This window comes from Homalodisca vitripennis, chromosome 4 (genome assembly GCF_021130785.1).
Source record: "Homalodisca vitripennis isolate AUS2020 chromosome 4, UT_GWSS_2.1, whole genome shotgun sequence".
NCBI classification, from domain to species: Eukaryota; Metazoa; Arthropoda; class Insecta; order Hemiptera; family Cicadellidae; genus Homalodisca; species Homalodisca vitripennis.
Genome location: NC_060210.1, coordinates 125014744 through 125038475, shown reverse-complemented (window position 1 = coordinate 125038475; position 23732 = coordinate 125014744). Strand labels below are relative to the sequence as shown.

Genomic DNA, 23732 nt, shown 5'->3' with positions numbered 1-23732 from the left:
GTATTATGTTTGAAAATAAAAAGTATGACAATGACGCATAGCAAATTAAAAATAGATTCGTGCTAAATCAGTATAGCGTAAATTTAAAACCAGCAACTTTGGCAGATGATTAGTTCAGCATCTTTGATTTGATACTTTACTTTGTTTTTTACAGCAATGGTAACACCTATTATCAGAGCAATTTTTAACCAAGACGTGGAGGGTCTAAGGGAAGCATTGGACCGGGGGTTTAGCGCAAACTTACCTGGCAATCGAGGATGGACACCTCTCCATGCAGCTGTCGTCTTTAATGCTTCCAGTGAGTGTTTAAAGGAACTATTGGCACACAGTTCTGCTAATGTAAACTCACAAACGTTTCTAGGATACACTCCACTACTTTTTGCGTGCCAGAAAGGCTGTCTGAATGCTGTGAACCTGTTGTTGAAACAGTCAAAGTGCGATGTGAACCTTGCCAACATTGAAGAAGTTCGTCCTCTGAATGTGGCTTGTAGTAAAGGAAACTTCGAAATTGTGCAACTTCTTGTGGAATTTGGAGCGCAAGTAAATGCTCAGGATTACAAAGGTTATACAGCTCTTCATGAAGCAGTTCTTTATCCCACCTCTAGAAGAGGGGTTCGAGAGCAACAAGATGAAATGATACATGAAATTTGTCATTTTCTTTTGAGGCACAATGCTAATCCTGATGTTTTAGAAGACGAAGGAAACTTTCCTTTTCATTTTGCATGCCAAAGTGGTCTTTTAAAAACCTTGACCCTATTATTTACCGCCTCTACACAACGTGATTTGATCAATTTTCGCAATAAGGATGGACGTACTCCTCTAATATTGGCTGTTCAATCTCATAACTTATCAGTTGTTGAAGCGTTAATATCACAAGGGGCAAATGCTAATGTTGCAGATAATATGAATTATACACCTCTTCATCATGCATGTAATTACCGTGTAGATTTTGATATATTTAATGCACTACGCAGGGTAACCAGTGATAAATTTATTTTGAAGTACTGCACATTCGATGAGGAGAGAGATTTTGAAGTTCAATCCAAAATAAAAATAATTTATAGTTTGATATGTCTTGCTATTGACACGGAAGATTTATCGTTTTTAGTTAAGGTATTGGAATCAAATTTTGATCCAGCTGTTTTACAATGCCCTGAGATTCTTGAAGAGTACGGGGGAAAGGAAAGCTTGACATTGCTTACACCCATATCGTATTTGCTTCAGATGCAGATGTACAATTTTGGTGAAAAGACCATAGAATTCTTATTAGCATTGATTAATCATGGAAGTCCCTTAAAAGTGGTAAGTAAAGTTAGTTTAATCAGCTACGTAGATCCGATATGCGCCTGCTTAGCTGCTTTAAATTATTATAATGTGAGCACTGCTGTGAGATGTATAAGGATCTTGTTGCAACATGGAGCTGATCCTGATGAACCTCACGGTAGAATGCCACATGCTATGGAACAAGCTTGCAAGAGAGGTTGCGCTGAGGCAGTACTGCTCTTACTTCAGTATTCCAATGTACTAGAACCAGAAGACGTAATCAGATGGATTGAACAAGAAACTTCTACTGAACAACAAGAAATTGTAAAAGTTCTTTTACCACTAGCGCCTTATTATACTCCCTCTGATAGACTCTTACCTGATTTGGTGGGTAGTCCTCAAAGAAAGGCTTTATTAGCACCAAAAGTGTATCCTTTAACCAACTATTGTAGGACTGTTATAAGACGACAAGTTCGTGAAGAATCTAAGACATCCTTGTCTAAATTCAGACAAAACCTCTTTGATTTGTTTCTACCAAAAGACCTTTGTATGTTTCTTAGTTATATGTAAATTCTTTTCAAACTATCTCATTCCTACGAATGTATTTGTAAAAACATTGATGCAATAGAAGTTTAGTATACTAGTTTCGTACATACAATATGTCTAGACTTACCATTATGTTTATAAACCGTTTTAATGTAAGGTTAATTTTATTTCTTTGGAATCATGCTATTTTGGTTGTGTATTTATTACATGTGTAAAGGAAGTTATATTTATTTTGTACATGTTTAAAATTTCTAAAAAGTAAAATTGTGTAACATAATATAACTTAGGAAACATAAATAAATGTAAAGGTAAATCGAATATATTTAAATATTTCTTTCACGATTAAAAATTACACCTAATTCTTTTGATAGTTATTTAAAATACCATAGGAATATATTTTTGACTATATCACAACTTAGGGTAATTTCAAGTTGAAAAATATAATACACCACTAAGGTGTAAAATGAAGCCTAATGAGGTAAATGCCTCAGTCTTTTGTGTAATGGACAATATTGGAAAATTAATGCTAACAAATATTTCGCAGTAAATTATAGTTTATTTTAATTGGTGTCTTTAGTAAGGTTATTATTAAGAGGAACTAAAGATCTGTACCTGCTAATAAAAAAAAAAAAATAAAGAACTTACCTTATAGTCTTTGTCTTGTTCTAGTTGTGTAACATTTATGTAACCTGTTAATTATTATGACCAGATTGGATTTATAGCTATATCTTTAATATATTCCAGTAGATTTTAAAAGGAGATAAAATGCATAATTGCTCTGAGCTGGTTAGAAGCATATTCAAAAATGTTAAAGCAACCCTTCCTTATTTTTTTACTTAATAGCTTAAATGAACTTATGTGACAAATCGTAGTCAGAAAATAGGTGGAGTTCGGCAGGAGTTGAAAATGGAGTATCTCAGTCCTTTTAACTTGGACTGCTTCTCAATCTATGGAAAATAGCTAAACTAACAGGAATATATTATTAACTATATTACAACTCAGGGTTATTTTAATTTGAAAAATTTAATAACCAAAGAGGTGTAAAATTCAGCTTAATGAGGTATAACTGACAATATTGGAAAACCAACAAATATTTCACAGTAAATTATAGATCATTTCAATTTGTTTTAGTTTGTTTGCTTATTTAAAATCAAAAACCTCTTTGATTTGTTTCTACTAAAAGACCTTTGTATGTTCCTTAGTTATATGTAATTTTTTTTAAATATCTAAATTCTTTACGAATGTATTTGTAAAAACGTTGATGCAATAGAAGTGTACTATACGAGTCTCGTACTTAAATATCTAGACTTGCCATTATGTTTATAAACCATTTTGATGTAAGAGTTAATTATTTTATTTGTTTGGAATAATACTATTTTAGTCGTGTATGTTAGTGTCTTAAGTAAAGTTATTATTAGAGGAACTAAAGATTTTTTGTATCGGCTAATAAAATAAAAATAAATAAAGTACTGACCTTATATTCTTTGTCTTATTCCACTTGTGAAACATTGATGTAAACTGCCAATTTATGACCAGATTGGTTTTATAGTTATGACATCTTAAATATATTGCAGTATTGTAGTTTGAATAGATATAAAATGCATAATTGCAATGAACTGGTTAGAGGCACTCAATCAATGAGGTATATTGTGGGAGGAGCTTTTTTTTATTTTTTTTTTTAGAAACACTTTCCAGTCTTCCAACTGACTGTTTTAATATTTCTGTTTGTTAACAAATTTTTAAAGTTTATTCTTTTATATTCATATAGAAAAAAGTGTATGGCGTAAATTTCATGTCCAAATTTCGAATTTACTCTTTTCTAAAAAAAATTAGAGGATGTACATGTATTATTTGTGTACTGATACGTTAAAGTATTAATACTTAACAGTAAATTCTTATGTTTGATATATGTATAAATGCCATACAATACATATCAATTTAAAATGTAATGTCCCTGAAGGTGAATACTACTAATTTATCGGAAATAATATTTTTGAATGTCAGTTTACCTTTATTTTAAATAAAACGCATTAAATAACTAAAAGTGGATTAGAGAATATTAATTTTATTAAAAATTATAATTTGTAATATAAATAATGAAATATAATACATTTAGTGAAATACTTGCATTAAGAACAATTTTTAAAAACTATTGAAATGTATTATCTAATAATGATCTTTTATTTAAAATTCAAATTTTTGAATTATTATTAACGTCAAAAAGTACACTAAACTAGAACCAAATTGATAGTTTACTTACAAATTTGATCACATTTTATGACATAACGTAGTACAATCCACCATACATTTTTATTTGAATTGAATTATGGGCAATAAATTTGATACTATTATAGTAGATGTATACGTTTTGGGCTATTGGCATAGTCTAGGTAGGCACAGCTAAACCGAGATTATGTAATGGCAATTAGCACAATACAGAGTTGTGCAAGTACACTGTAATATAGTAGATGTATACATTTCGGGCTATTGGCATAGTCTAGGTAGACCCAGCCAGACAGAGATTATGTAATGACAATTAGCACAATACGGTTTTGTGAAAAATGTACACTGTAAATATAGTATATGTATACATTTCGGGCTATTGTCATAGTCTCGACAAGCCAAGCCAAACTGAGATTATGTAATGACAATTAGCACAATACAGCGTTTTGTGAAAAATGTGCCTGTAATATAGTATATGTATACATTTCGGGCTATTGTCATAGTCTCGACAAGCCAAGCCAAACGGAGATTATGTAATGACAATTAGCACAATACAGCGTTGTGCAAGTACACTGTAATATAGTATATGTATACATTTCGGGCTATTGTCATAGTCTCGACAAGCCAAGCCAAACGGAGATTATGTAATGACAATTAGCACAATACAGCGTTGTGAAAAATGTGCCGTAATATAGTATATGTATACATTTCGGGCTATTGGCATAGTCTAGGTAGACCCAGCCAGACAGAGATTATGTAATGACAATTAGCACAATACAGCGTTGTGCAAGTACACTGTAATATAGTATATGTATACATTTCGGGCTATTGTCATAGTCTCGACAAGCCAAGCCAAACGGAGATTATGTAATGACAATTAGCACAATACAGTTTTGTGAAAAATGTGCCGTAATATAGTATATGTATACATTTCGGGCTATTGTCATAGTCTAGGTAGACCCAGCCAGACAGAGATTATGTAATGACAATTAGCACAATACAGCGTTGTGCAAGCACACTGTAATATAGTATATGTATACATTTCGGGCTATTGTCATAGTCTCGACAAGCCAAGCCAAACGGAGATTATGTAATGACAATTAGCACAATACAGTTTTGTGAAAAATGTGCCGTAATATAGTATATGTATACATTTCGGGCTATTGTCATAGTCTCGACAAGCCAAGCCAGACAGAGATTATGTAATGACAATTAGCACAATACAGCGTTGTGCAAGCACACTGTAATATAGTATATGTATACATTTCGGGCTATTGTCATAGTCTCGACAAGCCAAGCCAAACGGAGATTATGTAATGACAATTAGCACAATACAGCGTTGTGCAAGCACACTGTAATATAGTATATGTATACATTTCGGGCTATTGTCATAGTCTCGACAAGCCAAGCCAAACGGAGATTATGTAATGGCAATTAGCACAATACAGTTTTGTGAAAAATGAGCCTTAATATAGTATATGTATACATTTCGGGCTATTGTCATAGTCTCGACAAGCCAAGCCAAACGGAGATTATGTAATGACAATTAGCACAATACAGTTTTGTGAAAAAAATGTGCCGTATATAAATATGTATAGCATTTCGGGCTATTGGCATAGTCTAGGTCAAGCGTACCCAGACATGTCAGTCTCTCGACAAGCCAAGCTTATAATGACAATTAGCACAATACAGTTTTGTGAAAAATGTGCCGTAATATAGTATATGTATACATTTCGCTATTGTCATAGTCTCGACAAGCCAAGCCAGACAGAGATTATGTAATGGCAATTAGCACAATACAGTGTAAAGCACAGCTGTAATATAGTATATGTATACATTTCGGGCTATGTCGTAGTCTCGACAAGCCAAGCCAAACGGAGATTATGTAATGACAATTAGCACAATACAGTTTTGTGCAAGCACACTGTAATATAGTATATGTATACATTTCGGGCTATTGTCATAGTCTCGACAAGCCAAGCCAAACGGAGATTATGTAATGGACAATTAGCACAATACAGTTTTTGTGAAAAATGTTAATATAGTATATGTAATACATTCGGGCTATTGTCGGATCTCGACAAGCGAAGCCTCAGAGATTATGTAATGACAATTAGTCATACAGTTTTGTGCAATGACCTGTAATATAGTAATATGTATACATTTCGGGCTATTGTCATAGTCTCGACAAGCCAAGCCAGACAGAGATTATGTAATGACAATTAGCACAATACAGTTGTGTAAAGTAACTGTAATATAGTATATGTATACATTTCGGGCTATTGTCATAGTCTCGACACGCCAAGCCAAACGGAGATTATGTAATGACAATTAGCACAATACAGTTTTGTGAAAAATGAGCCTTAATATAGTATATGTATACATTTCGGGCTATTGTCATAGTCTCGACAAGCCAAGCCAGACAGAGATTATGTAATGACAATTAGCACAATACAGCGTTGTGCAATACTGTAATATAGTATATGTATACATTTCGGGCTATTGTCATAGTCTCGACAAGCCAAGCCAGACAGAGATTATGTAATGACAATTAGCACAATACAGCGTTGTGCAAGTACACTGTAATATAGTATATGTATACATTTCGGGCTATTGTCATAGTCTCGACAAGCCAAGCCAGACAGAGATTATGTAAATGACAATTAGCACAATACAGCGTTTGTGCAAGCACACTTAATAATAGTATATGTATACATTTTCGGGCTATTGTCATAGTCTCGACAAGCCAAGCCAAAACGGAGAGATTACGTAATGACAATTAGCACAATACAGCGTTGTGAAAAAGCACTGTAATATAGTATATGTATACATTTTCGGGCTATTGTCATAGTCTCGACAAGCCAAGCCAGACAGAGATTATGTAATGACAATTAGCACAATACAGCGTTGTGCAAGCACACTGTAATATAGTATATGTATACATTTCGGGCTATTGTCATAGTCTCGACAAGCCAACCAGCCAGACAGAGATTATGTAATGACAATTAGCACAATACAGCGTTGTGCAAGCACACTGTAATATAGTATATGTAGATGTATACATTTCGGGCTATTGTCATAGTCTCGACAAGCCAAGCCAGACAGAGATTATGTAATGACAATTAGCACAAATACAGCGTTGTGAAAGCCAATGAGCACTGTAATATAGTATATGTATATACATTTCGGGCTATTGTCATAGTCTCGACAAGCCAAGCCAGACAGAGATTATGTAATGACAATTAGCACAATACAGCGTTGTGCAAGCACACTGTAATATAGTATATGTATACATTTCGGGCTATTGTCATAGTCTCGACAAGCCAAGCCAAACGGAGATTATGTAATGGCAATTAGCACAATACAGTTTTGTGAAAAATGAGCCTTAATATAGTATATGTATACATTTCGGGCTATTGTCATAGTCTCGACAAGCCAAGCCAAACGGAGATTATGTAATGGCAATTAGCACAATACAGTTTTGTGAAAAATGAGCCTTAATATAGTATATGTATACATTTCGGGCTATTGTCATAGTCTCGACAAGCCAAGCCAAACGGAGATTATGTAATGGCAATTAGCACAATACAGTTTTGTGTAAAGTAAGCTGTAATATAGTATATGTATCATTTCGGGCTATTGTCATAGTCTCGACAAGCCAAGCCAAACGGAGATTATGAAATGGCAATTAGCACAATACAGTTTTGTGTAAAGTGTGCTGTAATATAGTATATGTATACATTTCGGGCTATTGTCATAGTCTCGACAAGCCAAGCCAAACGGAGATTATGTAATGGCAATTGATGAATAAATGATTTTATTCCTTCCAAAAACAACAAAGTTAAAAAAATAAAAAATGAACATCTTGGAATTAACTGGCCACTTTTACAAGTATTGTGGCCAGTATAAACATAACAAAATAAAATACACTGTTTGTGTCAGAGTCCAGTTTCTTAATGTGCTTTCAACAGCCGAGTCGCTCTCTATGGCATCTGTGTCTTAACACTAGCATTCGGCTTATCAATACACTTCTATACCTTACTCACTAGATAACAAATGGCTTACAATATAAAACAAAGAAAATAATGCTTCCACAGTAACAAGTAAAAAAAAAAAAAAAAAAAAAAAAATAGAAACCCGGCAAATATACAGTACACTGATTGAAAATCATTTTTATTAAGGACATAAACATAAACATACTCATCTTATTTTATTTAAATTAAAGTTACTGTAAATTAGTGCTAATTTTGAATTTGAAGTTAATCATAAAACCAGTTACAGATAGTACCTGGATAAACCAGATAGTAAAATTGTCTTTAGCTTAAAACTGAAAGAATTTATATTGTTTGCTAACTTCATTTCGTATGGAAATCTATTAAAAAAACTTGAAACCAACATAGGAAAAAGAATGTTTAAATGCAGACTTATTTACTTTAGGAATTCGGAAAATACGATTTTCTATACTTCTGGTTAGATCAGTAGTTCCCAAATTGTTACTTCTGAGATAAAAAGCCCTTAATACCTTAAAGATAAATAAATTCTGCAAAGGCAATATTTTAAGTCGACAAAAAAGTAGAAAAGAACTATCTCTCCTCTGTTTGTACAAAATAATTCTCATAAAATGGTTCTGAACTACTCTTAACTTCTCTATTAAGTACTTATATGTTCCCCCCAAATAATACCGTATTCTATTCTTGAATTAACCAGAGCGAAATATAAAGTTCTTATCAAATTTTGATCGCAAAAAAAAAACTTTCTGATTGTTGAATTAAGTTTGGTTTTTAAAGTTGTAATGTGATTTTCCCATGTTAATTTCTTGTCAAAAATTACTTCTAAGTATTTAAAATAGTCTTCTTTTTTAATTATCTTACAATTTACAGTCAATTTCTCCACAATTTAAAGCATGATACTTAAGGTCTTGGTCAAAAATAAAATCATTAAAGTTAAAATTTACATACTTTGTTTTTTCAACATTTACCTGCATTTTATTTAATGTACACCAATTTTTTAATAATAATAAATCTTCTAAAATTTGATTTTTCAGCACTTGCACATTTTTATTTTTAATAGAACAAAGCAATATCGTCAGCAAACGCACTGACCTTCCCATTAAAATTTATTTCTAACAAAATCATTTAGAAAAATAAGGAAAAGTGTAGATAAGATTACGCTTCCCTGCGGTACCCCAGATGAGACCGGAAGTGGTGCACTGACGGACTGACAGACACGTATTTGTAGAGAAGTTATAGCATGACCGGTGACTTCGAGATGCGCCGTAGGCAAAGACGGAACTAAATTGGTGGGGGGTGGAGCGGCTCAGTCTGTTGCCATATTTAGCCTTGTGAACTTCGGTCACCAGTCTTCTATACGTGCCGCCCAAAAAACATTCGCTTGTGCCAATTCACGAGTTGTAATACAATTTGTGAATTAATTGCGTTGTGCTCATTACGTTTTAAGTAAAGAGTTTGTGATGGATCGTAATGTAAAAAGTAAAATTGGAGGTAGAAAGGTTATACACGGCCAAGCAAGAGAAGTGATTGCAAATGTTTACCATTTTATGAAACGGGAAGCAGAAACCAAAACACTTATAAATTTGAAGAAAGTTCAACAGCGTGTCGTAGAGGCAACTGGAATTTCTGAAAGTACGCTGAGACAAATTTTGAAGGAGGAAAAAAATAAGTCCAATTGGCAATTCTTTTAGTACGCCCAACAAAGTAAGAAAACGCAAACATACTAAAAGTGATATGGACAATTTTTATTTGGGTGTAGTTCGAAGAACAATAAATAATTTTCATCGACAACGGGGTTTTGTTATGTTAACTATTGCGTGTGGATCGTTGGCGTTATTGTTATTTTAAGTATACATCATTAAATTAACTTGATACAAGTTGGTAGATAAAACTGAGTTTTTTCTTATTCTACTGTGTATATTGACAAATTAGTTTAACCAGTTTTATATTAATTTTTAATTTAGCAGCTAGGCTATGTCAGTTGAAAATTTTGTAGTGTATAATTGTATCTAATATCGTAAATCCTGAAGCTTACACGGTTAATATATGATAAATTGAATTTTAATGGCTAACAAAGCGTAACAATTACAATTCTGAACTGTTGTCGTCGTTGGAGATCAAGAATAATATAAATTCCTACCCCTTCCCAATTTATGAGAACCCTTTCTTACCACCAGGTATCTCTACTACGAACTCATTAAGAAGGGTGAGCTATGAACACAATTTCGGCAGAACATAGTCATTGTTAATATCACGTACATCCGGTCCCAATATTTCCAAGATTTCCTGTATTGAATTCCCTATCATAAAAGTCCGTCGCCGTAACTACAAAAGAGTCAAGAAATGTTCAAATATTCTCAAGGTCTCCTATACTAAATTGCTCATCATAAAAGACCACCGTGGTAAGAATATAAGGGTCTAGAAATGTTTGCAAACACTACAATATTCGGCTCCCGCCACCACTATGAGCCGGGAGCCGAAAACTCTCAGTAGGGGTAGTAGCACCGTATTCAGTCCCCTACTCTAGATTGTGCCCCCACGCGCTCACCTCCTCCACTCCTCACGCGCATCCCACCGGTCATGCTATAACTTCCCTAAAATACCCGCTGCTCCCTGCCCGTGATGAAACCACGGAACCAACTCAAGGCTACGCCCCGTACTCCCGCCGCTACCAATTTCAACAGGAAAATCTCATGGTCAACTAAGTCAAACGCTTTTTTAAAATCAATAAACAGACCAGTTGATTTTTTCCCTTGATTTAAGCTAGAATAAATCATAGTTGTAAAGTTTACAAGAGCATCTTCAGTAGATTTACCTTTACGAAAACCAAATTGACTAATAAATACTAAAATAACCTATATTATTTAAATAATTAATTAACCTAACCTTCATTATCTTCTCAAATATTTTTGAAAACACAGAGAGCAGACTAATAGGGCAAACGAAGATCATGTAACTTAATTGATTTATTTTTCTTATATATTGGAACAACTACACTTGACTTTAGATTGCTAGGAAAAACACCAGTTGAAAAACTTAAATTTATTATTTTAGTTACAACAGGAGATATTACATGAGAAATGCGCTTAATTAAAAATGTATTACTATTATCAAAACCTACTGATTTTTATTTTTTAATTGTTTAATGATTTCTGAAACTTCATTTTCGTTAGTGGGAAGTATGAAAAAACATGATATCCTTTGCTGTAAAAGAAAATTATGATCTACATTAACGGATTGATTAGACTGAACTGATTGATGTCCGCTACAACTTGTGGATCTGATAAAAGTTTCAACTGATCCTCTAGAGGTGGTTCCACTTAAACTATTTACAATATTGTCCATTGAAGTGATGTATCTCCATTAATTTTTTTACGATAATAACTATTTTTTGTTGTGCGAATTTCATTTTGTAGATTTAAACAAAAAGTTTGCTTTCTCAAGTTTACTTTTTGTACCCATACTTTTTTTACAACTATTAATAGTATCGCATAAAATATTTAAAAAATCATTAAATCATACATTAACATTTTTAGTTATAAAACAACTATCCCAGCTTATATCACTCAGTTTTAATACAACTTCATCATAATCAATAAAGTGTTAAAATTGCTAATAGTTCGGCTGTATAACTAGACGAATACGGGTTTAGATTATTGACCCGATATATTGAGCAGTGGAATATAAAAGGTAAACCCCGTACCATCTTTTGTTTTGTGCCATCTGCGAAAACACACAGATAGTCTTTGTATGCTGTGTTAAGTTTCTGTCTTATTGCCTGCAAAATAACTTTTTCATTTTGAAGATGCTTATTAATTGTATACTCATTGTTGTCTGTTATATTTATACTGGTGCTAGGTTTTTCGTTACTGCCAACCATAAAAAGAGGTTCTTTAAAATTCCATTGATTTCTAGGTTCTTTATTAATAGAGAAATTAGGTTCAACAGAGAAATGTTTTTAAATGATAGTAAAAATAAAGGTATCTTCTTCTTTTCCCAATACTGCATATCCGTATATGTCGAGTTAAGTACATCATATCGAAATAAGCAGGATGTTTACATTGAGTAATAATGTTATGGATTAATTTTTCAGTTCACGTATTTCTTTTTAGACTTATTGGCATTATTGCTGCTTCTGCATGCAAAGCTATAATGGGAGTAGATCTGAATGCCCCAAGTGCAATTCTTAATGCTTGATTTTGAATATTGTCTAGTTTATTCAATTCAAATTTGGCAATGTGTCCATAAAGAAAACAACCATAATATAACCTACTTCTGATAAGACTTTTGTAAATCCTCAGAACCAGTAGCGTAGCCAGAAATTTCGTTCGGGGGGGGGGAGTCCGAAACCGAGGGTCCGGGGGACGTTTTGTGTGTTATTTGCCAATGAGTTCACTGGTAAAAGGTAAATACCAAAAATATGGAGCTTTAGTAACTATACCTTATAGAAAGTGGAAAGATGTAATTGGCAAATTCAACTCTCACAGCTACTCTAGTACCACAAATTTTCTTGTATAACTACAGAAACTTTACGAAGTTCGATTCTGGCCGAGTAGAAGGCACCAATGTGATGTTGCATTCACTGGATAAGAAAGAAGAAGAACAAAACAGAGCTTCACTCAAGTGTATAATTGACACAACTATATTCTGTCGAGAAAATGAAATATCCCTTCGGGGACATTGGCCCACTGACGGCCGAAAACCCTTTAGAAAAGGAGGGTAACTTTCTAGCGTTGCTCGGGTACAGATCAAACTAACGGTAGGAAAATGCACCGGAAAAACTCTACTGATTAGAAGTTCGGCTGCTTTGGATTTCACTGATAGAGGTATTTATGAATGAGTTATAATGACGATTTTTTGTATCATTACACTGTAGACGAGTACATAATGATCGGAAAAAATTAAACAAATCACTTTTGGTCGGAAATAAAATACACATGAAAAACTCTAATGATTAGAACTTCAACTACTTCGGACTTCAGTTATGTACGTAACCGTGGTATTTTTGATTGAATTAGGGCGACGATTTTTTGTTATCATTAAACTGTACTCGACTAACAATATAATTATTAAGAAAAAAATCACTTCCGGTCGATAAATACCGAAGAAAAGCTCTCTACAGATTCAAGTTTTGACGATTTTGGATTTCACTGGTTGAGTGGTTGAGGTAAAAGTAGTACTTATAATTATGTTACGACAGTGATTTTAGGTATTAATTCAACGCCGACTAATAAATATATAATTATCAAGAAAGATAAACAAAAATAATCACTTCCGATCGGAATATACTAAGGAAAATTAAATGAGTTTTTCTGGTGTATTATCCGACCGGAAGTGATTTTTTCAATGTTTCTTCGATAATTATATAGTTATTAGTCGGCGTTAAATTGATACCCAAAATCAATGTTCTAACATAATTCCAAGTACCACTTTTATCTCAACCAGTGAAATCCAAAATCGTCAAAACTTGAATCTGTAGAGAGCTTTTCTTTGGTATTTACCGACCGGAAGTGATTTTTTTCTCGATAATTATATAGGTACAGTGTACAGTTAACAAATAACAAAAATCGTCTTCCAAACTCAACCGAAAACACCACGTTTACCTCAATGACTGAAGTCCAAATTAGTTGAAGTTCTAATCAGTAGAGTTTTTCAAGTGTATTTTCCGACCAAAAGTGATTTTTTAAAGTTGTTAGATAATTATATACACGTCTACAGTTTAATGATACCTAAAATCAACGTCGTAACTTAATTCTAAGCGGTCATTTTACGTCCCCAAGACGAATTTGAACGAAGTGGTCGCTAATTTAAACTGTTCGCCGTGTTACGGTTCAGCTTACTTTGCGACGTCACGTGACCGCGCCCTATAGAAATACCGTGATTACACTACACTATCCGAAAGGTCGAGCCCAAAAGTATCGTTTGATACTTTATGATTTAAACGAAAGGACACTTATATTTTTAACAACGGTCACTTTAATCAATTAAATCAATCAATTTAATGTTTGTACACAAGAGTAATCATAACTCTCCTTTTTTTCTCCTGCTCCATGCTTCATTTTTTAATGTCTTAAAATTTCGGGGGAATCCGGATCCCCTAGACCCCCCCCCTTCGCTACACCACTGCTCAGAACAAATTCTGGATGCGCTCTACTTGTTCTGCAACTAATTGATTTCTATATATTTAAATCAGTTAGACATTGTTGCAATATTTTATTACTATGAGTCTTGAAAGTAAGCTTATAATCTATAAAAATTCCCAGAATTTATATTGTATTAATTACAGGTAATCAGTGTTCCTTTATAAAATATTTTAGGTGAGAATCAACAATTCTTTTTCTGGAAAATACAATTAAAAACAGTTCAACAGTTCAAAATAAGTAAATAGATTGCGTATGGCTTGCTGCATTTGTGTGTGTGTACTATATCATAATGTTTATTTGCAGAATATCATCAGCATACTGTAGAGATTTAATATGTGTCGGTAAAAACGATTTTATATCTGATATGTATAATGAGAATAATAAAGGACTAAGAACACATCCTTGAGGTAAACAACTGTTACTAACTCTAGTGCACGTAAACCTAGAATCAATGAAGATTAAGTGTCTGTTGATAAGAAGAAGGTGTCTGGGAATAAAACAAGAATTCAGGTGGAATACCTAAATTAGATATTTTGTTTATCAGTGCTGGTATAAAAACATTATCATAGGCACAGGATATGCCCAATGTTGTAGCAAAAGTAGTTTCTTTGTACGACAGAGCTATTAAAGTGTCTGTTATGAAAGTAATAAGATGTGTTTCCAAGTTGTAGGAATGTCAGTATATCCATTCCAGACATTATTTAAAAATTTCTAGGAGCACGTTAAAGGGATTTATTGCATACATTAAATCATTTTATAAGAAATCCCATCTACGCCTGGTGATATGTTCTTTTTTTACTCTTAATAGTTAGTTGTAACTCTTTTAATGTAAAGTTTGTTTCTAAAGGGTCATTTGTTGATCTATATAATTTCATTTATATGCATAGCATTTCATTAACATGGGATACATAATCTGGAATTGTGTGTTTCATGAAACCCTCACAATTCCTCGTTGTTATAACGGCACCATTATGAATAATACTATTGTTACCCTTTAACTTCTTCACTATTTTCCAAGCAAATGTACTTGATCTTTTTTCTTCAATATCTTAGCATAATTTTTCCCAATTTAATTTCTTGGCCAACTGGATTTCTTCTCTAGCCTTTAGTTGAGCTATTTGATATGCACGGTAGTTAACTGCATTCATTTGTTTCTTGAATGTAGTGAATGCTAGCCGTCTTTGGGCAACAACCCGGGAAAAATTGTCTGTCCACCATGGTTTTGGTGAAAAAGCTTGCCTTGAATTATTTATGGGAATTTTAACTTTGGAAATAGATACTTCACTAGACTGCATAATAATATTATAGAGTTCTCTCATTTTATGTTCAGGAGAGATTGGTTGTAGCTCCCTAATTTTTGTTTCAATAATCTTAGTGAAAAGTGGCCAGTTTTCTTTTTAAAAATTAAGTTTTTTGTTATTAATATTACTAAAATCTGGATTATACTTAAATTTAAGACTTGACATATTAAACTGTATGCTCATAGGTAAGTGACCACTACCCATATAGTCCTTACTTCCCATTTTTCCAGTAAAGAATGCATATTTGGTGACGCAAAAGATAAATCAAGGGTAGAAGCTTGATGATTTAAAGAGGGCATTGTAGTGTGACTGTGATCATTAAGCAAAATAAATAATGAATTGTTATATTCATGAAAAATATCATTTCCTCTTCTGTTAGGGGTATTTGCTCACCAGTAGGGGTGATGAGCATTCATATCCCCATATAATAATGTAAAACCTTGATCTTGATTGAATAAGTATTGTTGCTTCTTCCAATTTCTTTCAACTTCTTTCAATTTTATTTGACGGTTCACAATATACATTGTAAATGTAAATAGGTTTCTTAAAATTAGTTATTTCAATACAGATTAACTGTATTATCTACATCGTTGTAGCTGGATATTTTTGTATATTTAACAGACTTATGTAAAATAAGTAAAACATCACCGTATCCATCAAATATATTTACCCTTTCAATATTGTACATGTTATCTTTAATATAATTTTAATTTGTTAGCCAAGTTTTCCGAATCATACACACATGAATGTTATTCTTTGTAATTGTGTGCAGAAGTTCTGACCATTTATGTTTAGGTGATCTTGCGTTCCACAGGAACTTATTTAACAGTTGCAGACGATGAACTATGTCCTATAATGGCACTTTTATTTGTGTTTTGTTTCAAAGTTCTGTCCATGGAGATATTAGTCTTAGTATTTATGTTATTCTCCCCCATTTAGAAATGGGCCAAGAAATCATCAACATGTTTTCTGACGTAATTGAAATAGGTGTGGTTTCAAGTTTCAATTGTATTTCCTCTATTTCTTTTATTCACCAGGGAGCGTAAAAATTCCTTTTCCTGTTCCGTACGCTGACTACTAATCTCAGGACTTACTTTTTGCCGAGTCGGAAAACCCGTATGAGATTTTGATTTGGGTATTATATTAGTTCTGCTACCACTAATACGATTAAGATGTAAGACCTTGGGCTTATAGCTATTATTTTTTAGCCTATCCTATGATTTTTGTATTTTTGTTGGCCTATCTCTGAGGGAGTATATGTAACATTATACGAGTTACTCTCACTGTTTTGGCTGTTAAGCTCTGATTAACCTTCTTCAGTTAAAGGACCAGAACATGTTGACGGTGTCTAATATGCTATATGATTTAAACTTAATCAATGGAAGCTCAGGAAAGTTAGTTTCATATGTGCAGGTTTTGGTGGCACTAGCGTAATAGTTAGGTCTTACAAAATTGCCTCTGATTTTTTTATATGTTATATGTTATGTTACTTGTTCGACGTATGGTAGTCCACTTTCATTGAACTCATCCTATATTCTGAACATATTTTAGAGATGCTGCTGTGTGTACCTAAGCAATGAATACATTTTAAAGGCTTCTGACATTCATCTGAATGAACACTCTCTACAGTTTCTGCATAGCCTATTATTAGTACAGGGTGTACTTGCTACATGTCAATAGGCAAAACACCGAAAACATTGCTTAACGGGTATAATGCAGGTATCTACCTTCATTCGAACATAATTAAGTTTTACAAACTCGGGTATTCTGTCCGATGTAAAAGTAAGCTTTACAAAAGATGTAGGAATAATTCGCCATTAATTCGTCTTTTAATCTTATGAGCTTGAATAATGTTCATACCACTTTCTGTATATGCAAGTATTTCATCTTCTGATATTTCTCGCTCTACATATATGATGACTCCTACAGAATATATTCTAACTGAGAGTACAAAAACATTGTAACGAAACAAATATTGAGAATTTACAAAATTATTAGCCGCCTCATGGTTTTTACATGTTACTAATAGATTGTTTCCTGAACGGTTCTTGATTATTTTACCTATTGTCAATGGGTTTAATTTACGTGTTTCTCTATCTTGAATTATAATTTCAAAAGGTCCTTGATTGTCAGATTTGTAATATCTCTTGATAAATGATTTTTTAAAGTTTGGTAAGGTATTGTTATGGTCCTGATTCTCAAAAGGGCTACTAGCGTCTATATCTCTTTTCCGTTTATTTTCATTGCTTTGTAAAGTAGAACTATCCATGTAATCACGATCGGGTAAAATAACAGTATGGACAGCTCTCTGCACCTCCATATTCTCTGTCTCGGCGGAGCTCAGACATGTCGGATCAGGCCCCGTACACAAAAGGAAATTAAATCAGAAGTACACTAATAATTTACAATAATACAGATCACTGGGAAAACTACAGCAAAGAGCGCTAGTTAGTTACTTCACCAAATTTCGACTGGGGAAATGACTGGCCAGTATAACCTAACCTCGATGATCATTATTACTTTCTCTTACAATAATTGTAGTTTAGATTTCGAAACTGCTGTTCAGGCACTACTGTGTTAGCATGAGCTCCTGTCAAGTTATCATCAAACGAAATCCGAGATACGGCCAGTGGGTATCAAGTAGGTAAGAATCCTAATAGGTTTACAACATGGACTACACGAAAAAAACAGTGCTACATCTTTAGTTTTACAACATTTAGAAGAAAACATTTCATAAAATCACAGCCGTAGTTAGAGGGGTTTAGGGGGTTCAAACCTCTCCCGATAGTAACTTAATATTGATGTTAAGGTTTTCATAAGACCAGATGACGAACCACCCCAGTCTTAATTTGTGACTACGGCCCTGTATAAAAAAACAAAATGACAATTTTACACGGCTCAGAAAATATCTATTTAAAAGCCGACTGCAGTGAAACAATGATCTTGAGTTTTTTCCACAAATAAGAACAATGTTTAACCTCATGCACTTTTAAGCACTTATTTTTTTACTATAAAACTATGGGAAATATCTTTCTCTAAAGGTGTAATTAATATCAATTCAAATGTCGTTTCAATTTTTAAAGTGTTTCAAGGATGAAGTACAAAAGACCGAGATTTTTTCAGAATACCCTATAAAATAATCGGAAAGAACTAAAAAGTATTTGGATATGTCCTTAAAATGAGACATATCCCATTATTCTATGAATAAAAATAGTGTTGTAAAAGTGCATGAAATTTAACTCCGTTCTTCTTGAGCAACAATCAAGGTGGCCAGTACAGCTTGCTCTGAATGGTCATTCAGAGAAACCAGGGACGTAACTAGGGAGGAGGTCTTAACCGGACATCAACATTGTAAGGGTGCCAAATGGGCAAAAATAAAGCAAATAATAATATACAGGGCGTGTAGCTAAAGATAAAACCCGCAGTTATCATTTACACAAAGTGTGTACTTTGGAAAATCGTACATATAAATTGGTATTATTACACTCAAGTAGATTGCAATTCGTCATAGGGAGAACAATTAACTGAATATAAATATACTCAGACGATTGACTGACCACCTAAACGCATTTAATTATGATTTGTTGCTTAATATAAATTGACAATGAAATGATTGTTTTAGGAAAATGTATGAAGTTCATTTAAATGGTTGCCAAAGTACGAGAAAATTTGTATTGCATGAGAAACCATTAAGCAGATCAATACAATAGCCTTCAAAAGATGCGATGTAAATAGGACTAACGCAACGTGAGGTTGTCTCGAATGGCTGTTTCCAGGACACCGCTAGGGAGTTTAGTCTAAATCGACGAAAGAGTGCCGCCATTCTGTTGTCGCTCCATGAAATAGGATGAAGAATAATGTCAAGGAAATAAATTTTGAGGTAGCTCGTAGATTTAAGACTTAAGTTTTTGTTTGTATCTAAGCATTTTTTATTAGGTGTATCATTATATCGGTACAGGCCGAGGAACGTCGCAGCGGATTGAATGGATGGCAGTGACAAACCCCTGGTTTGGAGCCACGTCTAACCACTTCCACCCGTGATGTGCTGTCTTGGGAATGAGTACTGCTACCAATGTTCTGTCATGCTGTAGGTGCTGTCTTGGGAATGAGGACTGCTACCAATGTTCTGTCATGCTGTAGGTGCTGTCTTGGGAATGAGGACTGCTACCAATGTTCTGTCATGCTGTAGGTGCTGTCTTGGGAATGAGGACTGCTACCAATGTTCTGTCATGCTGTAGGTGCTGTCTTGGGAATGAGGACTGCTACCAATGTTCTGTCATGCTGTAGGTGCTGTCTTGGGAATGAGGACTGCTACCAATGTTCTGTCATGCTGTAGGTGCTGTCTTGGGAATGAGGACTGCTACCAATGTTCTGTCATGCTGTAGAAGAGCGGAAATCTACTTATTACAAATATAATATTTTATAATTCGTTGTTGGATTTCTAGTTGGAAATGCAAAACACTTATTAGGTATGTTTAGTATTTTTTATTGTGTAATAATACTATGTCCTGTATCTCCTGCAAGTACAGCGACAGGGTTACTAAGAGTAGCATAAGCTGATAAGTAGACTCGGCCGCCGCAAACTGTGTTCCTAGGCCATAACGGTATCTGACAAAAAGGCAGGAAATAAAAATAAAATGTATTCTCTTATCTACAAATTCTTCCCAGAAAGTTTTTTTCCTAACCACAAAGTAATTAATAGCCTCACTATATTTTTCAACACACAGTTGATTTGAATGTAAACATTTTTGAGTAATAATGATGGGATAATGTTATTACGTAACGTTCTTAATTAGTACTATGAGCTTCTCTATCTAATTCTCTAGTATAACATAAACATTTCAAATTGATATTCGCATTATTCAAGGGCTTCTCGTTGTCAAGCTCTTGGGGGCGAGTGAGATTTGGGCTTCTTGCACCAACTACTTCGCAGACTGGCTTGTTTTTCACCATTGAAAGCGCAATCCATTTTTATTTCATCCGAGATGCAAGTTCAATTTATGTTTTGTGTAGTTTAATTATTAAAGAAATTTACAGTAAGCGTTCCTCTAAAGATTAGTAACGGTACAAAATGTATATTCATCCTTATTAAGTTATGAATTTTCTTTTGCAATTTATGTTAAAAAAATTTGTTTATCACATTTTAACATTTCTTTAGAATTCTTTAACACTTTTGTAACGCTCTAAAAATAGCTCCTTTTTGTTATAAAGGTTATTAGGGAAGCAAAATATTCTTCACAAAATTACTTAAAATTTCACTCAATGATTCACTCGTTGGCATATTTGGCCAAACAAATATATTTTTAATTATAAAATAAAATTTATATATTTAGAAAGTAATGGATTTAATTAATAAATTATTTGTATTAAAAATGTATAGATAAACATTCTAAATTAGTTAGATTTACAAAATTTTAGACTCTAATTTTTATATTTATATGAAAGGGAGTTAATTAAAATTAGAGTTTTTGAATGCTATGAATATAATAATTTAAGTAGCGTTTATTAATGGTTTGATCATTTATTTTTAAATGGACATTGAGCACTTATTTACCATACTTTTAATTTATAGTAGTTTAAGTTGGGGGGGGGGGGGGTAAAGTAAGTTCTTGCCCCAGGTGAAGAATAGCCTAGTTACGTCCCTAGCTTCTGACTGCAAACATCACGTGACAACTTCAGCAATGCACGTGACCACAGGGTCTGCGCATATCAAGTGTTTGATAACTACGCCAAGCTAGTCATTACTCATATCCGGCCTTGTGTACAGGACCGGATAACACCGAGACCTGTCGACCTCTTGAAATCCCTTCAACGTGAACGATCAAATTAGTGTCTATTTTTGCCATTGTTTTTACTCACTGACCTTAATTCGCAACATAGAAGAAGAATTTGAAATATTATCCGAAAAGATAGGCACTGTCATAAAAACAACTAAACTGCAATTGATGTCCATATTACCTTAGTAAGAGCTACAACAGTTGTGTGCATAGAGGCCGGTAAAAGTACAGAAAATGACGACCTAAATATGTACGTTACAATGTAAAATGGCGCACTTACAGAATTGCTTCCTCCATTCTTTGCTTGAACAATCGAGTGGAAATACAAGTAAATTATTCTAATATTTTTGAAAAAGTCATTGTTTTATTAGAAATTGTGTGAAGCCCGTTTTACACTCCCTTTATGTTGTATGTACATTCTAAAAAAATGTATTTTTTTGTTTTTAATTATGTTATACAGGGTATTCATAAAGTCCCGAACAGGCTTAATATTTTCTGAACTACTACAAATAAAGCAATAGCGCTTGATATACCCTACCATTACTATACTTTAGAAATCTACTTTTTGAAATGGGTTACAATCAGTTTTCAGTAATATCAGCGGGACGGCCCGCAAGTAGTTATATGAAAATGAGAGCATACATAGGTCGAGTGTACATCAAATTAAAGAGCTGTATTAGGAAAACACAATTTTCTTAAGGTTTACAGTTTCAAAAAGTACACTGTAGGTCCTGTGGTAGGAGGGAAGTTAGGAAAGTTACTGGATCTAATAAGTCATTTTTAGGTTAGTTAGTGACTCTTCACATTCAATGGAGGATGTTTAAAAAACCATTAAACTTAAACATAGGTCAAGATGTACATAATTTAAAGGGTTTGCCTACCAGAAATGAATTCCGCAGAAATATGGCAGATGTTCAAAGATTTTACTTGGTTGTGGAAAGGTACTTATTAGTATCCAACATCTAAGCGCGCTGATCAACCAAAGTGACGAGCTGCTATAAACTTAATACAATATTATGGGTGTTGGCCTGTCAAACATAAGTTAGTCATTAATAAGGGTTAACGATGTTGTCCTTATTTATTTATAAAAGAGAAAATATCGGTTACAGCGGAAGGTTTTTATCTTTAGATCATCTCTTGCTCTTTGTCAATAAACTATGATTCACTGTTTTTAAAGAGTGCCATGAATTAATAACAAATCAATATACATGGGAGCGTAGTACACAAATGTAGGCAGTACACAAGGTGCAGGATTTAAATTGCAGTCTCTGATGCCACATTCTACCCCTCGGTAACTTCGGTGCCTTTACAAAGGCTTCATACATAAAAGGGGTTAATGTTAATACAGATATACCGTAATACACTTATTCAATACACTTCCTCAATTAATTAGCTTAGCCAAAAACCATCCAAACGTTCTCTAATGATCCACTGTAATGATCTCTAAGCTGCATATGCATTACAAGATCGCGCTACCAGCATTTTGTGAGCTACAGCTCTACCGTAAAAGTGTGAGGACTCTGTTACTGAGGTTAATTAAATATCAAACAAGTTATTAGACTTACAGGTTCAAGTAATTTTGGCCAAAGCATATTTATTGACTTGTACGAAGGAAAGGCTTACGAAATTAAACCTAAACTCTGGAGCGACAATATGTTATGTAAAGCACTACCTACTCCTTTAATACTACTCCCTCAATATTTACGGAAATACTAATGTAAAGTAAAGATGAACGTATTTTAATTTTGTATAGTGAACTTGAGTTTCTGACAGCTCGTAATCAGATATGAAAAGAGTCTTGTTAGTTGCTAAAAGTGTTGAGCGTGTTGATAACGATAAACCACAACTGGAGATACGGACAATGATAACTTGTTCTTGCAACTAAAAAGATAAAGCCATAAAAATGTATGCAAAATTTGCTATAAAACAGATATTGGTTATTGGCTATCGGACTTCATGTAAATAATCGTAAAGTTTTTGTTCAGTCACGTTTTTCCTGAGAATTACAAGCAAGATGGCGTTCTAAAGATCAATGCTGAGCTAGATTTCCTCAACACAAATGAAATGATAGCTGTAGTGACCTTGACTTTTATCACATAAGAACTCTCATTTATATGGTCGTTGAGCTATGGGAGATGCCTCGTTTTAAAAATCTTATTACTATGCATTTAAGTGGTCTTCAGTTGTTATTGTAAAGTTTATACGTAGCTTACGTTTTGTGTATGCAAACAATGCAGTTTGAGACTGTTTTATAAATAACCAATAAAAATATCAAAGATTATAAATCATTTGGTAGCGTGTTAGATATATAGATAAACATTAGATATCTCGCATAATTGTGCGATTTAAGTCAACGTTCGTAAGTGTTTAAGGTTCAACATTTTTATCTTTTGAGGTTATAATCTAGATGGCCGCCAGTACAGTCCCTTATTCTTGGAACAGTAGTTTAATAGCCTACAGGGATAGCGA

At 33.5% G+C, this 23732-nt stretch overlaps 2 protein-coding genes across 5 annotated transcripts in view; both read left to right on the top strand.

Moving 5' to 3' along the window:
• The window catches only part of LOC124360107 (ankyrin-3-like), a 37270-nt gene extending 33983 nt beyond the window's left edge, over positions 1-3287 (top strand). Inside the window, exon 3 of one of the 4 annotated variants that reach the window (XR_006922207.1) lies at positions 1940-3287. Coding sequence is in view for 1 of the 4 variants with exons in the window: in XM_046813434.1 (XP_046669390.1) it covers positions 157-1833 (1677 nt within the window). In the remaining 3 variants the exon portion in view is untranslated. Of the gene's footprint in view, positions 1-154 lie in introns of all 4 variants that reach the window. The other 3 variants (XR_006922205.1, XR_006922206.1, XM_046813434.1) reach the window with 3 other exon arrangements.
• Positions 1-23732, top strand: part of LOC124360109 (procathepsin L-like) — a 104164-nt gene that overhangs the window by 53630 nt on the left and 26802 nt on the right. The window lies entirely within an intron of this gene.